Raw genomic sequence first — 17028 nt, forward strand, 5'->3', positions numbered from 1 at the left:
TTACGGTTAAGTGTTTGGCCCCTTTATGGGGTATGTGAAGGGTCACTGGGACCACTGCATAGAGAACAGGACTTTGGCTAGTTAAACAAACCTACTAACCTCAAACACAGCTCATCTGCCTCCCAGAGAACGTCTCTTAATTATTAACGTTTAAACCATTACATCTGCTTAATCGCTATCTTTGTCAATCCTGTTATGAAATATGTCAACAGAACCAAATACTAACATAATCTCCCCCCCAAAAAAGGCATACAAATTTAAGTGCCATAAAAAGGATCCTTTCAGAGAATTGTGTTCCTCTGACAGGCTTCATCAAAGAACACAGCACTTGTTTTGCTTTAGGTATCACTAATCGTGCCGAGGGCGGATGCAGGCCGCTTTCAGGCTCAGTTTGAAGTTGAGCAGCCCAGAGATTGGAAGAGGAGCTAAGTATTTGAGGTGAAGTATTTGAACAGCACAGAGATGCTCCGCATAACCTACGACCGTCCTAATGAGGCTCGAGGACAAATCATGGGTAGTTTGTCAAAGACAGAAATGGCGAGAGGTATGGAGGAAACAGAGGATAGGGTAAACTCAGGGAGTGGTTTACATAGTGAAAGAGATGTGGAGAGGAAGAGGGTTGGATGAAGGGTGGCATGTGTAAGGGGGAATACAGTGTGAGACCGAGATAAATCTCCTAAAAGCCAGCTCCCCCACCCCCCCATGGGCTACTCCAACATTACACTATGACATTTTGTTGTTGTTGGGAATGCGACACTAACGAGGTACTATTGGATATGGAGGTTGACAGTTTTGGTAGGAAACACATACGTGTGACTCAGCATCTGCTCAGCTGTTACTGCAGCCCTTCAGAGTTCACAAGGAAATATATATGAAGCACATGAATCAAAGAATGCCAAGATTATTTTCACTTGATTATTGAGGTAGGCCCAAGGCCTCTCTCCCTGGTTCCTATGCCTATCCTTCCTCCCTTAAGCAACTAATCTTCGATAATCTCACTTTATTTCTGTCCTCTATTGTCCACAAAGCCATTAATCTCTTGCCTAACGCCCACAGAATGTGTAATCTCAGGATGTAGCCTACTGTTAGTGGTCGGAACCCTTTTTACAACAGCAACTGCCATTTCTCCTCCTGAATGACAACTATGAGGCAGTGTGGTTAAGGTGATTCCTGTAATTTGACCAGCCCAAGGATTATGGAATATACAACAGCAGCAAATAATCAAGGTTCAGATCGGCCTGTAGAAAGTCGGTTTGATGAGGGATCTAGCTAATGTAGACTATAGTTCACACATCAATCACTCATCAGAGGGGCGTAAAGGGTTTGTTTGTAACTTGGACTGAATATGTCCACAACACATCGATACAAACTTTTCTGGTAACCAGAAGTGTGTCAATAAAACAACACACACACACAGATACGTATGCAGACAAACATACAAAAGAATTGCTCCATAGTATTACTATCTGATTTAAACTAAAGCTAAAGAACAGATTTCCCAACTCAATTCCACAAAGTTTTTCAAGAAGACAGAAATGTAAGGATATAGGTTAGACAAAACAAACTATTCTAAATCCCAAAATGTACAAAAAAGTCAAATAAAAAGATTGCACCCAAAAAAGCTAAAATGTTACTATTCTTTAAAAGGAATTTAAGGCTCAGCTGAGACTCGTGTCATGTTAGGTGCAGCCAAGTGCTTCACCATGGCACATGTTGCATATTTAAGTATCTGTAGTGTAGCAGCCCTGGGTGAAATACAGATCAAATAGTATGAAGTGAGCTAGATTTACCTACGTTTATTAACATTTGGGACTGTCCTATTGGATTCCTTAGATGTTATTAGGTAAATCTGGCATACCCCAAGCAGTTGATTGTATTTGTAAATAGTATATGACCCAGGTCAGAAGTAGAAAGGTTGAGGTGATTTTGTGTTTTTGTCTCCCATAGTAGAGAAATTGACTTTGAAGACCCACAATGTTAAACTTCATACGATATGTTATCTAACAACAAAACATTATGCAATTGGGATGTAACAGTCAAATGTTATCACTGCCAAAACTGTTTAAAAGTGTTTGTTAAAACTAAACATTGTCCTATTTAAACACGTAAAACAATTCAATCACATGATACACATAAAAGGGTGAGATGAAATGTAACAACATTAGACAACCATGAGTATTAAGGTCTCCCTATTTCATATTCTATGCACTGAATACTGCAATCTCAACTTGTTATCTGTCTTTAAAAACCAATAGAAGCACATTAAATGATTTATACTTTCCAAAAATAATAGACACAAAGGTAAATGCTTGTATTTGTCTGAAATCTAGATTAAAAAATTAGGTATTTTTCCCAAAAAGGCCCTATGTCATATGAGTGATGTGTACACAATCAAGATTTGGACGCAGGGACGATTAAAGAAGCCTGAAGCCACAGTGAGAAAAAAAACGTTTTTGATTGTGTTCCGCTCGTGTTCCTACGTTGATGCATCCTTCTTCTCTGCCGCTCTTTCTTTTCTTCTTCCCTCTCCTCTCACCCAGTATGGATGTACTTCTCCTTCATCTATTGAAAGTTTTCTATGGGTAAAGATTCCCATGATCCTCCTCTCCTGCCAAACCAAAGTCCTCAGAACACGGAGAAGCCAATCGGCAAACAGACTTGGAGGGCAGGAGAAGGTCAGGTCATTTGGCAGGTGGTTTTACTTTGTCAGAGTCAAGTGGTGCTGCTACTTAGTGGAGGTTAGTGGTTGAAAGGTCCTCCAGCAGGCAGACCAGGGTGAGCGGTCAGGCGGGGGAGAGAAGGGGGTTACAGGCGCCATAGAGTTGGACGGCCAAGTGACTGTGCTGGTGGACAGAATCCCTGCCGGACAGAAATGAATCACTGTGTCACAAAACAAGGCGTGGCAGTCAAAGTGTGTATTTGGCTGTGTGTGTGTGTGTGTGTGTGTGCACTGTACATGCGTGTTTGTGTCTGTGTTTGGGTGCCTGTCACCTTAATGTCGTGTCACTCAAATGTGCGTCTCCACATCAGTGTAGCCGGGCAACATGTCCCCGTTGGGGCAGCTCTTCGCCATGGCTGGGGGCAGCATGTGGTCGGCGCTGGGGTCCTGTGGCGCGCCCTGCTGGCCTTGCTGAGCGCGGCGGTGCACCAGTGGCACAAAGAATAGCACCATGCCCCCCACCATGGGGGGCACCCCCGCCAGGTAGAACGCCACCTGGTAGTTACCAAAGTAGTCGTGCAGGAGACCTTTTGGGGGGAGAAAGGTGGGAATAGAAAAAAAGCGATGGAGGCGGACATGGAGGAGAAATGGGAAGAGGAGAGTGGGAATTTAAAAAAGAAAGGTGTAAGAGAAGGGAGAAGAGGAGAGTACAGTAAAGTAACAAGAATGTAAGATGCATCACAATTATCCACTTTGTTACAATAGGTCAGCCAAGCTCCATCAGTCCAGCAGAACAATTTGAAAGAATTTCTAATATTTCTTCCTCGGCCTGGCCGTAGTGTATAACTCTTCATCATTTTCTAAAGGCTGTATACTGGATGAGTCATGGTCTTTTTCTCTTGGCTGTATCTCCAGTCTCTCGTTCACCAAGCTGTTGTCAGTTGTGTAATCACCCTGCCCTATATATATACAGTACCAGTCAAAGGTTTGGACACATTTTCCCAAACTTTTGACTGGTACTGTATGTACCAGTCAAAAGTACTATATATACAGTGCCCTCCAAAAGTATTGGAACAGTGAGGCGAATTCCTTTATTTTTGCTGTAGACTGAAAACATTTGGGCTTGACATCAAATAATGAACGTGAGACCAGAGATCAACGTTTCAGCTTTTATTTCCAGGTATTTACATCAGGATCTGATGCACAACTAAGAAAATATCACATTTTGTTTGAATCCACCCATTTGTCATGTGAGCAAAAGTATTGGAACAGATATACTTAAAACATATTTAAGTGAATAAGACTTAATATTTAGTTGCAAATCCTTTGCTTTCAATAACTGCAGCAAGTCTGTGACCCATTGACGTCACCAAACTTTTGCATTCTTCCTTTTTGATGCTTTCCCAGGCTTTCACTGCAGCCTCTTTCAGTTGTTTTGTTTGTTTTGTGGGGTTCCTCCCTTCAGTCTCCTCTTAAGCAGGTAAAATGCATGCTCTATAGGGTTTAAGTCTGGAGATTGACTTGGCCAGTCTAATACCTTCCATTTCTTGCCCCTGATGAACTCCTTTGTTGTTTTGGCAGTGTGTTTTGGGTCGTTATCTTGCTGCATGATGAAGGCTCTGCCAATCAGTTTGGTTGCATCTTTCCTTAAATTGGCAGACAAAATGTTTCTGTAGACTTCCGAGTTCATTTTGCTGCTGCCATCATGTGTTACATCCTCAATGAAGATTAATGAGCCCGTCCTAGAAGAAGCCATGCAAGCCCAAGCCATGACATTACCTCCACCGTGTTTCACAGATGAGCTTGTGTGTTTGGGATCATGAGCAGTTCCTTTCTTTCTCCAAACTTTAGCCTTTCCATCACTTTGGTAAAAGTTAATCTTTGTCTCATCAGTCCATAAAACTTTGTCCCAGAATTTTTGAGGTTCATCTCTGTACTTTTTGGCAAATTCCAGCCTGGCCTTCCTATTCTTCTTGCTAATGAGTGGTTTGCATCTTCTGGTGTAGCCCTTGTACTTTTGTTCATGAAGTCTTCTGCGAACAGTAGATAGTGATACCTTCACTCCTGCCATCTGGAGGTTGTTGCTGATCTCACTAACAGTTGTTTTAGGGTCTTTCTTTACAGCTCTCACAATGTTTCTGTCATCAACTGCTGATGTTTTCCTTGGTCTACCTGTTCGACGTCTGTTACTTAGTACACCAGTAGTTTTCTTCTTCTTCAGGACATTCCAAATGGTTGTACTGGCTATGGCCAATGTTTCTGCAATGGCTCTGATTGATTTTCCATCTTCTCTAAGACTCACAATTGCTTGTTTTTCACCCAAAGACAGCGCTCCAGTTTTCATGTTGTTTTCACCTCTGAATACAGTCTGCATAGACAAAACCTATCTTACCCAATCTGAACCTGAGTGTAGACATTCAGTGGTATTTATTGATTGAATAATGTATGTAATAGGACACACCTGGGCAACAAAACACACCTGTCAGTCATATGTTCCAATACTTTTGCTCACGTGACAAATGGGTGGGTTCGAACAAAAATGTGATATTTTCTAATTTGTGCATCAGATCCTGATGTAAATACCTGGAAATAAAAGCTGAAACGTTGATCTCTGGTTTCACATTCATCGTTTGATGTCAAGCCCAAATGTTTTCAGTCTACAGCAAAAATAAAGGAATTGGCCTCACTGTTCCAATACTTTTGGAGGGCACTGTATGTTTGCTTCTACTTATGTTCTGTTTGTCGGTTACACACATATCGAACTATATATATGTTTGCTTCTACTTATGTTCTGTTTGTCGGTTACACACATATCGAACTATATATATGTTTGCTTCTACTTATGTTCTGTTTGTCGGTTACAAACATATCGAACTACAGGCATGTGACACATGAATGTGCCTCTGGTTAAAGAGATGGACGGGAGGCAAAGTACTTTCTGGAATGGAATAGAGCCTGCGGAAATGAGAAATCAGTAGAACGTGCAAGAAGAAGAGTGAGAGGGAGTAACATTGTCTTATATTTCCCCCAGATTTATGTCCAGTTGGGATGTCATTGGTCTAACTCCCCACTGCTTTGACCAATGGCCAGGATGCCTCTCAGGGAGACTGAGAGACGGCACAAAATAGAGGAGGAGGGGGGAGGGGCACTGAAAGAACCGGGGCGGGGGGCGAGATAGAGGAAGACAGAAAAGATCCAGAAGTGAGAGGAGGGTAAGCCATGCCTGGACTGCAGTCAACAACCCATCACTAAACTATGAGTCTGTTTATCATACTCACTACCCAATCCCTGACTAAATATATCACTCTCTAATGCTGGAACTGAACTCAAAAGATCTCTCCCTGGCTCTTTTTATAAATATTTCCTCCCACACTTGTGGCAGTGGTCAACATTATTCATATTATACCATAAAACTATGCTTATTGCTGCAAAGTGTCTGTTAAATAGCACTGCTGTTGGCAAAAGGCAGACAGACTGGGATTTGATCCTAGGTCATGAAAAAAACGCTGGGACTCCAAACTAACTATTATAAGGACACGCTGCTAAATAATCCAGGATCAGCACACATACTTACTGATACTTCTTAAATATATCTGATCTAATACCTAAATATAAAAAGATACATGAAGGTTAGGCTACCCACCAGCAATAGGAGGTCCAGCGGTCATGGGTAGTGCCATGAGGCCCAACAGGTAGCCAATGGCCTGCGAGGCCTGCATGGGGCCCACCAGCTCGAAGGCGATGGGGGCCATGATGGTGATGAAGCATCCGTCACACAGGCCCAGGAACACACACACCACCACCAAGCCCTCGAACATTGTGCACTGGGGGATCATCATGGACATGAGGCCCAGCACCATAAAGGATGCCACCTGGGGTAGAAGAAGAGTTCACCTTTACATTTAGTCATTTAGCAGACGCTCTTATCCAGAGCGACTTACAGCAAGTACAGGGACATTCTCCCCAAGGCAAGTAGGGTGAAGTGCCTTGCCCAAGGACACAACATCATTTTGCAGGGCTGGGAATCAAACTGGCAACCTTCTGATTATTAGCCCGATTCCCTAACCGTTCAGCCATCTAACCCCCGCCCCCACCTTTGTAGGAGGTGTTTAGTAGTAAGGTTGAGATTGAAGTGTACCTCTTCTCTAGTTTCTCACCTGCATGTAGATCTTCTTCACCCCTGGGATGAGATCTCCAACCTTCCCAAAGACGAGGCGCCCCACGCCAGATGAGGCTCCGATGCACACCAGAAGGACCCACTCTTTCTCTGTCTCCTTGAACTGCTCCTTCACAAAGTTGATCTGGGGAGGGTGGGAAAAAGTGCATACAGGAAATTTGGCACACGTGTAGACTTTATAGTCCACTTCAAGTCAACAGAATGGATAACCACCTATTTGATCTCTTTATATGGCCAAGATGTGCTGGCTTCAAACTTTGAATTGCTTTGATCATTTCAGAGGGTTTTGGACACACAAGTACTGTACATTGTAACAATACACACATTCAACAGGCTTATCATTTGTTTTCATGGATGTTACTCCCATGTTCAACACCCATATATCAGGATATTTAATTCAATGGGACCTTGTTAGAGTGGGTGGGAACAAAAGTCAAATAAATATTTCCTTATATATATATATATAGCCACTATTTTCTTTAACAACAACAAATGTGTCCATCCTCCCTCTTTTCCACAAAACTTTGGAACAGCAGGACAGGAAAGGGCCGAGGTATAGGTGACAAACTTCCCATTTTTCAACCCCCTCCCATCTAAACGACTCCACTCCAAAACAGAGTGTTCTAAGGCCTTTCCTGACCAGAAGTTGGGGAGCGCGTGTGAAATAGTGGCGCTGCTTTGAAGGCCTCCACATGGCAAAGGAACATCAATGACCATTGGATACTGCACTAGCATGTTTAGGCAGGACTTAAAGGACAGGTTTCCTGAAGTTGCTTGGCTTCGCGTTCCTCCACAACAAAGACCGGGGTCTTGTTTACTTCTGACCCACAAGCCTGAAACAACAGGCCCTGGCAGAGGGAGGCCCAAAACACCAGACATCTGTTGGGAAAACTTCCCAACGTCACACCCTCTATCTTTCATTTTCCCTCCCTATCTCCCTCACTATTTCTTTCTGCCTCCCCAGACTAATGTTCTACCTCTGTTCTCCTACCTCCCCTGCCCCCTTGCTAATTGTCTCCCACACCATAGGTTACCACCCTCTCTCCGGTCCTGTCTTTCTTTCTTTTCCCATATCCCCTGTGGTTCACATCAACATTGAAGACAACACCTCTACTGGGTTGTACAGGGTGTTACTACAGAACCTGAAACCATACATTAGCAACAGTTCATCACTGTATAACATACTTAGAGGTAGACACAATAAAAATGGCATTACATTACATAGAATTCCTTACCAGGTGGATGTAGGGTACAAAGTACCCTAGCACTGCAGTCGCTACCCCAAATGCCCACACCCTGTAGGTGACAATGTGGAACACTCGCAGGTTAAAGTACTTCCGCACCTGCACCAGGCCTCGGCTCAACCAGCTACCCCCGGCGGTGGCAGCCAGATGGGCCGAGGGCTCAGTGGGAACTGGGGGTCCCGGGCCTGGAGCTCCGTGAGGGAGAAGGGGCTTGAAGGTGAAGGCCAGAAAGGCCTGGACCAACATGAAGATGCTGAGGATCTGGAAAGTGTGCTTAAGGCCCAGGGGCTCCACCACCTTCTTGAGAAGCACTGGGAGGCCCATGGAGAAGAGGCTACTGCCTGCTGTCACCACCCCGTTGGCAAGGCCCAGTCGACGGCGGAAGTAGTGCCCCAGAATGACCAGGGAGGGCTGGAAGGCGAAGGAGGAACCGCAGCCGAACAGGATACCGTAGGTGAAATACCGCAGACTGAGGGAGCTGGGGGAGGTATGGAGAGAGAGTAAATGTAAAAAGGGAAGATAGGAAGGGGTGGAAACAGGGAGAAGGGATGACAAGCAGAGGGATGGGGTGAAGAGCAGAAGTAAACAAGTAATACCTATCTTTGCCATGTTCACACAGTGCTATGGTTAGCAAACTTACTGTATGTATAGTATTGATTTTCTTACGTTGCAAAGGCGCTACTGAGAAGTCCTATGAAGGCCACAAGGGCTCCACCAATAGCAGTCTTCCTGCAGCCAAAGTGGTCAGTGAACATGCTGACCACTGGAGAGCAAAAGAAGATCATGCCCATGGCTAGGGCCCCCACCCAAGCTGGGGAGAGAAAAAGAAGGAGAGAGGGATGTGGGAAGAGAAGGAGAAAGAGTATGTAAAGGGCAGAGGAAAGAGGGAAGGGAGAGAGTAGCAGTGAAATTGTTTAGTTTACAAGGTTACCCACCAATGTTATTTATACCAACAATGGACAGCTTATCAACATTTCCACCAAAATAGAAGCAGTACAGTTCCATTGATTTGTGCTCCATTATTATTAGTGTACCGTTGCCATGACAAAGGCATTGTAATCGACTACATAATCCTTATATCACCACAGTGTGCTATACAGTTCAACCTTTCTGAAACCAGAGGGCAACCCACACACCACTTAACATTGAGATTTCTCCCTCATGGATTTGAATGTAAACTAGAAAATGTTTAAAGCATAGAGAATTAGAAACAGACACCAATTAACATGAAACCATGCTGTTGCTCTCTCATTTTGAGGACATTGTGACTCCACAGTTAATGTCTTAAATGGATTCCTTCCTGGTGTCTTTCCTTATGCATGTTGAGAGACACATGTTTTCAAAGACAGTGAGGCAGGCCCATTTAAATGCAGACTGAATTTCTATTCACCTGCTGTCTGTAAATGAACATATGAACCTCGTATTCAATGTTCAGCAAGGACAAAAATGAAATGGCTGAATCTGCTTTTACCCTCTATAACTGGGGGGATGGGGGGGGGACGACTTGTACAGGGACACTCTACATAGTTAGTAATCTGGCAGTCGACCACCTATAGAAACACACTGTGGAAGTCTGTCTTCTTTTATGCACACACTACACTCTCTCTTAGATGCATGCTCATCTAACGGTATTTTGTGAGTATGTCAAAGATAAATACAGGTGTTAAACAAAGTCAACCTTTATAAAGCATAATGTCTCTATCCGTCTGCGAGGGCAGCAAGAAACAGACAGTCTGAACCCACAACCCACACATGCTTCTGGCGGTCGAGGGGCAAAGGTAACTTTAATGTGTGATCTGCTGTCTGCTCCAGATACAAAACAGACCGGGTCGATTAACAGGCTCACTGGTTACAAAATTGGCAGTGTGTTGGGGTGTGTGTGTGTGTATATGTGTGTGTTTGAGAGAAACTGTGTGCGTGTGTGTGTGAGTATGTGTGTGTGTGTTGGTGGGAGTACTCAGCAGTCATCCTTGTGTAGCTCTTGGCAGCCTTTTACAGTTTCTCCTCCTTCGTCTACCCCAACAACCAAAGCAGCAAGCAAACACGCAGTAAATGCGTGTTAACAACGTGTACGGAACAGTAGATGTTCTTGTGTGACTTTGAGATGGAGCATGGCTTGGTGGCGTGGGGTTCAAATGCACACACCTATACATCTGCTTCTTACATTCCATGGCAGCTGAACAGTTACAGCAGCAGAGTTCTTTTGGAAAGTTTTTGAAGGAATTTTCTAATGTGTATTTTGTACGACTCGTTCTAAAAGTTGGTTCCTGTGTTGCTGTAGGTACTAGTGAACTGTAACGTGTTGTGTATCCCTTGACACTTGAACTTTTAACAAACTTAAGTTTCCACTTTTAGCCAAGCAGCTGCTGCCTGGAAATAATTTTCCATACAATAACAGCCACTTAAACAGACAACTGCAAAGACAGGATTTTCTGAAAATACCTCAATCAACACTGCTCCAGTCAAAGTCACTAATATTCTAATCTCAATGTAAAATACCCCTTCCAAAAAATACTAAACACTCAGTCATATGGTTACAATTAGTTACTTGCATTGGATTTGTCTGTGGATTTATAGGGTCTGACTGCAAGACATCTGCCTGCACACCCACATAGGTCTGCAGCATGTTAACTCCCTAAAATGTTTGCTCATTGTTAGGAGCCTAAAGGTCTTTCATGGTATTCCCAGTGATGCATAGATCCATTTATCAAAACAGGGAACTGCCCAAAGCCAGGATCCGCACAAACAGAAACTTTGTTCCGTGTAAGTTGTTCCGTAAGAACTATGGGACCTTTTTGAAGAAAGCTGAACTGCTTCTAGGCTAACATTGTTTGTGTTGTATGTGAGTGCATGTGGTGTGTGTTTATATGAACAGAGGGCTTGAAATGTGTATTTGTGCTTGTCTCCATTCTTCTGTGTAGGATCAGGAGAAGAGAGCCTTACCCTTTTGGGTTTGATTACATACTTTGTCAGCAGAGTGCTCCCCTTTCGCTGAATTCTACCATCTGTGTTTTATAGCCCGCCAGTAGAGTGGACAGTCTATTGATTGGGATGTAGGGAGGACTGATGTAGCGACAGTTGGGAAGGGTCGAGAACAGGCTCGCAGCTAAATCAATGACAGATCACAGGCCTGAACTCTTGACTAACTTCTCAGACTTCAAAACTTTTAAGCCATTACATTTTCCACCCTTCCATGCATTTCCTCTTTTTCTCAACCCACCCCTCTGTCCAGGCACCCTTGAGCAACTGGAGAGCACTGCACTCATTAGCAGGGAATTAGGTCTGACCTGCTTAGAAACAATAGAGAGAGCAATGGAGGGACTGAGGGGAGAAAAGAGGGGGGGGGCAAGATGCATTGTGGATGACAGATGTATAACGACAAGCCGGCTGACTGGCTGGCTGGCAAACCCTCATCCCCCCCTTCCCCCCAGAGCCCACAGACTGGATGGCTAGAGCCGCCTATGCCAGGGAAAATCTGTGCACTATTTAAAGGGACAGCAACCCATCCCTTTATGTATGAATGTTTTTTGCTTCATCTCTCCTTCCTCACCGAGGGTGGGGGGCAAGGCCACAAATTGACAAATCTGACTTATTTGCAAAAGTGTTGTAAAGATGCTCGGAAGTCTGTTGCCTGGGGGAAAAGAATGCCAAAGCAACATGCCAAGCCTTTCTTTGATTCTCTACTTATCCTTTGTGTCGTCGTCCCCCCCCCCCTGTGAGTGGCAGGAGAGAGAGAGAGAGAGAGAGAGAGAGAGAGAGAGAGAGAGAGAGAGAGAGAGAGAGAGAGAGAGAGAGAGAGACAGACAGACAGACAGACAGACACACAGACAGAGAGAAAAAAAGAAAGAAAGAAAGAGAAAAAGAGAGTGAAAAAGAGAAAGGAGTAGACAGAGGGTTTGTGGACAAAGCCCCCTGATCCGATTGGCCGTATGTCCCATGGAATGCCAAACATGCCATTTTATTCCTTGAGCTTCCAGTAAGGATGTGCAACTGACACAAGAAAAGATTGAATAACACTGACCATGTAATTATATATATTGTTTTCCATACTGTAAGTATCATGACAGTACCATCTCCCATAACAGCTATAAATTCACGACTACAATTTCAGGTGAAACCTAATCTCTTTTTTCCCCATGGGTAATGTTTTTCACTTGTGCTCAAACAGAGACCTGATTCTTGAAGTGTTATTTAAAGCACCTTGAGCCAAAGCTTATTACTCTCAACATTGTTATTTTGAAGTATTTGAAGGAAAAATATAATCCAATAAAGATATTCTATGTACTTGTTGCCATTACAAGAGAGGGGTACAATATAAAATGTAGGCACCATCGATAAACCCACCTTTTGTAGTTGACAACTTCTTACAATATGTTTGATAATGCTGAACTATTAGTAACAACACAATGATTAGATTAGCAAACAGTATGCACACAGGCTATTTTAACTTTCTATCTTGCAATGCTCAATGCACATCAGCAGATGTGCTGTAGCATTGAAGGATTTGGTGGCTGCCGCATCGATTCTGCACATACCACACATAAAACACCTTCCATTAACGGTAGGTTATCGAAAGGTTGCAGCCTTGTCTGTCGAGCCATTTGCACCTTGACAAAAAAAATCTACCTTCCTGTCATAGAATCTCTCTATTTCATCGTGTTTTACATTTTTCTCGGCCAGACTCCTATCCTTTGCTCCTCCACTTGCCATGTGACAAACTTCGATCCACTTTTCTTATTTGACAAATGCCCCATTAGATTTTATGATCAAGTTGATGGCTTACATTTGTCAGCCTGTATCACAGGACACACATTCTATGTGTACAGTACATGACTAAAACGTGACCTGGACAGTATGGACAGTCACTGGGTCTTGGTCTCAGGAAAGGATGAATGTGCATCAAGAGTGACTACAAACAGTGTGGGCTGGCTGGTCTTCAGTACCAAGAACTTGGTACTACTCTTCTGCAACGCATAGTTCCCTGGAGTTCCAATTAGATGTTGGGTGTCTAATCTAATCCCTTGTGATATGAGAAGAGTGGAAGAATTTTCCAGGATTAAAAAACATCAACCTGGACTCAAAACCTTAGAGGGAATGGAACAGGTTTACAATGATATTACTGGAAAAGGCAGAAAATATTTTTCAGATGTCCTGAAACTTTCATGTAGTAAAAGAGGTTACACCTTCTAACTTCAATGCAAAAGATAATATGATAACTAAAGAAAGGGGATGGGGGCTATATAAGAAATATTTAGGACTAAAAACTATGAAGACCCATCAGGTGACATCAGATGTCACAATGTTGGGCATCCTGGTGGCTCACCTGTTAGAATGCACACTACCTAGGCTAATGAATGACCGCAATGGCCCAAAAAGATTCAGTACCAGTCAAAGGTTTGGATACATTTTCCCATTGTGTCCCCAAAATGTGTCCAAACTTTTGACTGGTACTGTATCTAAAGAAAAGTAGACACAGAGAGTAGGCATGTTAAATACCTCATACCTGCAACTAGATCTTTCACTAAACTGACGCTACTGATGCTACTACTTTCTCCTCAAGTTTCGCAGGCAAACTATGCCTCCTTAACTCTGGTTCCGCCCTGGCCCCAGGTTTAAATTGCCAAAGTTCAGCTTTCCCTCCTTAAATCCTAATCTAAAGCAGGCCACCCCCCCCCCCCCCCACCCCCCCCCCTAATCTACCATTCTCTTCCATGTCCAAATATATAAAAGGCCATGCAACAGATGACTGGCAGATGATGCAGACAAGCAAGGGATGCGTGAGAGCTAAAGTCTGGTATTAAAAGCCAGTCTGTTATAATCCACAACAGATTGTCTGAAGATTGAGGACATAATAAAACTGGGTAGACTTGAACTGAAGCTGACTACACAAGATCACAGCATGTCATACCAAGTTTACAGTCAACTAACCATGTAAAAGGCAGGAAGAATGTGCCATGGCCCAGTCGGTGTAATAAAAGGCAGGTCAAAAAGCTGACAGAGGTTGCAGGTACAGCTTATCTGGATAGGTGTAATGTCTGTGGAGAAGGTCTACAAGGTCTCCAGGTGATCAATGATCAGTTATAGTTGGCAGTAGGCTTTATGGCTACAAGTTAACGTTTTGAAGTGGTCATACATTTATCTATTCAATGATGACAAGGTAGTTGAAATGTGTTCTTCAATTGAGCAAATGTTAATGATGATAAAATCTAATTATTATATGACAATGAACAACATTTTAAGGACTTTAAAAGATAAATATTAGGTAATGGCATATAACCTGATATACCTGAATTGATGCAATGCAATGTGAGTTTCGATTCCTCCTCTACCATCCACCAATTTTTAACTTCATCAGGTGCCCCACAAGTCACTCACCTACTCTGAACTGCGACGTCTGGTCGGCATGGTCTCTCGCCAACATCATGTGGAGAATACCGAAGGAGTTCTGGATTCCGAAGATCGATCCATTACACCATGTAGCAGCGAATACGACTAACCATCCAAATCCGCCCTCCGGTGGCTCGAACCCCGCACCGTGTCTAGATATTGGGACTGGCGGGGACTGTGCCTCGGAACTCGGTGAAAAGGCAGGCTTAAGTCCCGCTTCAATGAGCTGGATGGTACTGTCATCGTGTGCGATTTTACACTCGCTGTCCCCTTGACCATTCGGTGCTTGTGGATTCGCTTGATCTTGGGAGATACCTTTTTCCTCCATTCCTGAATCTGCAATCTGTTCGGTTGGAGTCTCGTCGCTTGCTGTGTCGGTCTGATTGTCTATCCCGTTGACCCCCATCGTCTCTTGGCCAGTAAAGGGGTTATTGTTGGTCTCCGTGCGCCACCCTCATGCACCAGACACCGGCATGGAACCTACTGCACCAACGGGTGTCTTGATCAAGGCTGAAAAGTGGAAGATGTCAATGCTTTAAAACCGGTAGGTAGTAATGGAATCGTAGCAAAAGTCACAGCATCAACTTCAAGACCTCAAAGTACAGATGTAAAATTGTTTACCCGTTTGCAATATACAGACAGACGTCTGAGTCTAACACTGTTATCGCGTTCCCTCATATAGATACGTCCTCTCTATAGGCTATAGTCCAGTATTTTTCAACAAAATGCACGACTCCCAAAACATTTTACCATTGCTGCCCTGCTCTGTGTAAAATATGGCTCAACCTCGTTTCAATCTTGTCCATGCACTGCGTTGCCGTCCAGCCGCGGTCCACATCACATCCTTCAATAAGTAAACAGATCCCTGTAGGCTCCGCCTCTTTCATTTGTTAAATGTTTATAGACGCTGTCGAAAGATGGTTACATTAAATCTGTGGAGGTTCTGTCTGAACCACGGCGTGTCAACACAAAAAAACCTTCATTCAACAGATTGCCCCCGCCTCCGCTGACTTCCGCCACCAATGGCCGCGTTGTGGGATGGATCTACCATACCTTCAAGGGATAAACGAAAACTCCAATAGCCCCACCCCTTCTGCACCCTCTACTCCAATTGCTCAATTTCCATTGGAAGACACAGTTGCAAATCAATACACTGATGCTGGAGTGGAAAACATTTCGAATATTAACTAGCGATTTCTTCATAATATTGCTACGTTGTTGCACAGAGGTGCAAATGTATCAATAGCGTCGATGTTGCTCTATCTCCCAAGCACAACGATGCAGTTGCTTACACGAGAGACTGTATTCGACGTTGTACACGAAGTTAAGCGGACGTGCTTGTAAAATCAAGTGGTATTAACCGTGTGGGACACGAGCAGTGCTTAAGCCTACGACTGACGTTGAGTTTACGTAAAGTTCTGTAGGTTCAATGCGGATGTATTGCAAATAACATGAGCTGGGGACGAGGCAGTAGGGAATTTGAGTACCATATGATTTGCAGTGCCCTTGACTGTCTCATGGTAGAGGGGAACATGAGAGGACTACAAGCTTAAGGAGGTAGCTTATAGCAATAACTAGATATACGATAGTGGAAAGGAGAATAGACCAAGACAACAAATATGCAGATCAACTAAAATTTGAAAAATGAAAAAACAGCCTCTAAACCTCTCTAAAACCCAAACATAATATTTATAGGCCTGTCTACACGCGCTTAGCGCGATCTCGAACATATACCACTTGGTGGCACTGTTATACTACATTTAGCTGCACCATAATGAAGCGTGTCTTTTGAGAAATTGAGAGGAATAACTAAAGAAGGTATAGACTTTCCCGTTTCAACTTGTCCACCCAATTTCGAGGGAAAATACCGTATGCAAAAGATTGACGTTACAGCCTCGGTTTGTTTTATAGGACACAATGCCAGATCATGTGTCTGAAGTCTGAGCGGTGGGGGAGATGCCTGAACTGCATTTTTGGAGGGAAATTAAGTTAAAGACTTCTAGTCAATATAGCTTCCCACAAGCCAAATAGCCATTAAAATGTTTGTAACTGATTTTATAATGCATTCAAATGGTATATAAGAGCTGTATTCTGACCAGTCAATATATCACAAGTGAATGGGTAGTAGGCTATTAAATAGTTATTGATCCTAATTTGTAAATATAAACTGTTCATAAATGCATTTAAAAATGCATTATAATAGTAGTGTAATATGCTTGCAGTACTCAAAAGGTTATTGATGACAATTAAAGCCAAAGGTGCAATGAATTTGAAAATGTTTATTAATTTAGATTGAGTAATCTTACACCTATAAACGTCAACAAATGCATAATTTATGCATTAATCCATGTTTATGATTGATCCCTTGTTGTAAAGTGTAATCTGCTCAATGACCAACTCAATTTTGCCATTGTATTAGCTGCAAATGAAACTTTATGAAACTTTCCATTGTTTCTATCATAAAGTCTGTTAAGGTCAAAGGTAAAGAGGTTTCAGAGAGGGTCAATTATTTCCTGTTTGTAGTGGGATTTGTCTATTCCACAGATAAGTGGGGTTGGACT

At 43.2% G+C, this 17028-nt stretch overlaps 1 protein-coding gene across 4 annotated transcripts; it reads right to left on the reverse strand.

The window, feature by feature from the left end:
- Positions 1-1158: 1158 nt before the first annotated feature.
- slc16a2 (solute carrier family 16 member 2) lies at positions 1159-16589 on the reverse strand. 4 transcript variants are annotated; one of them, XM_047020327.1, is made up of 8 exons: positions 15445-16589; positions 14456-14977; positions 8747-8891; positions 8072-8558; positions 6817-6960; positions 6303-6531; positions 2992-3246; positions 1159-2859 (listed from the first exon to the last, which is right to left on the reverse strand). In XM_047020327.1, exons 2-7 carry the CDS (start codon positions 14871-14873, stop codon positions 3008-3010), a joined length of 1662 nt encoding a protein of 553 aa, XP_046876283.1. In that variant the 5' UTR covers positions 14874-14977; positions 15445-16589; the 3' UTR covers positions 1159-2859; positions 2992-3007. The 4 variants fall into 4 exon arrangements, with proteins under 4 accessions (XP_046876283.1, XP_046876275.1, XP_046876268.1 ...); XM_047020319.1 differs by having other exon boundaries at positions 15254-16589; XM_047020312.1 differs by having other exon boundaries at positions 15218-16589.
- Positions 16590-17028: the final 439 nt, after the last annotated feature.

The sequence above is a fragment of the Hypomesus transpacificus genome, chromosome 1, assembly GCF_021917145.1.
Source record: "Hypomesus transpacificus isolate Combined female chromosome 1, fHypTra1, whole genome shotgun sequence".
Lineage (NCBI taxonomy): Eukaryota > Metazoa > Chordata > Actinopteri > Osmeriformes > Osmeridae > Hypomesus > Hypomesus transpacificus.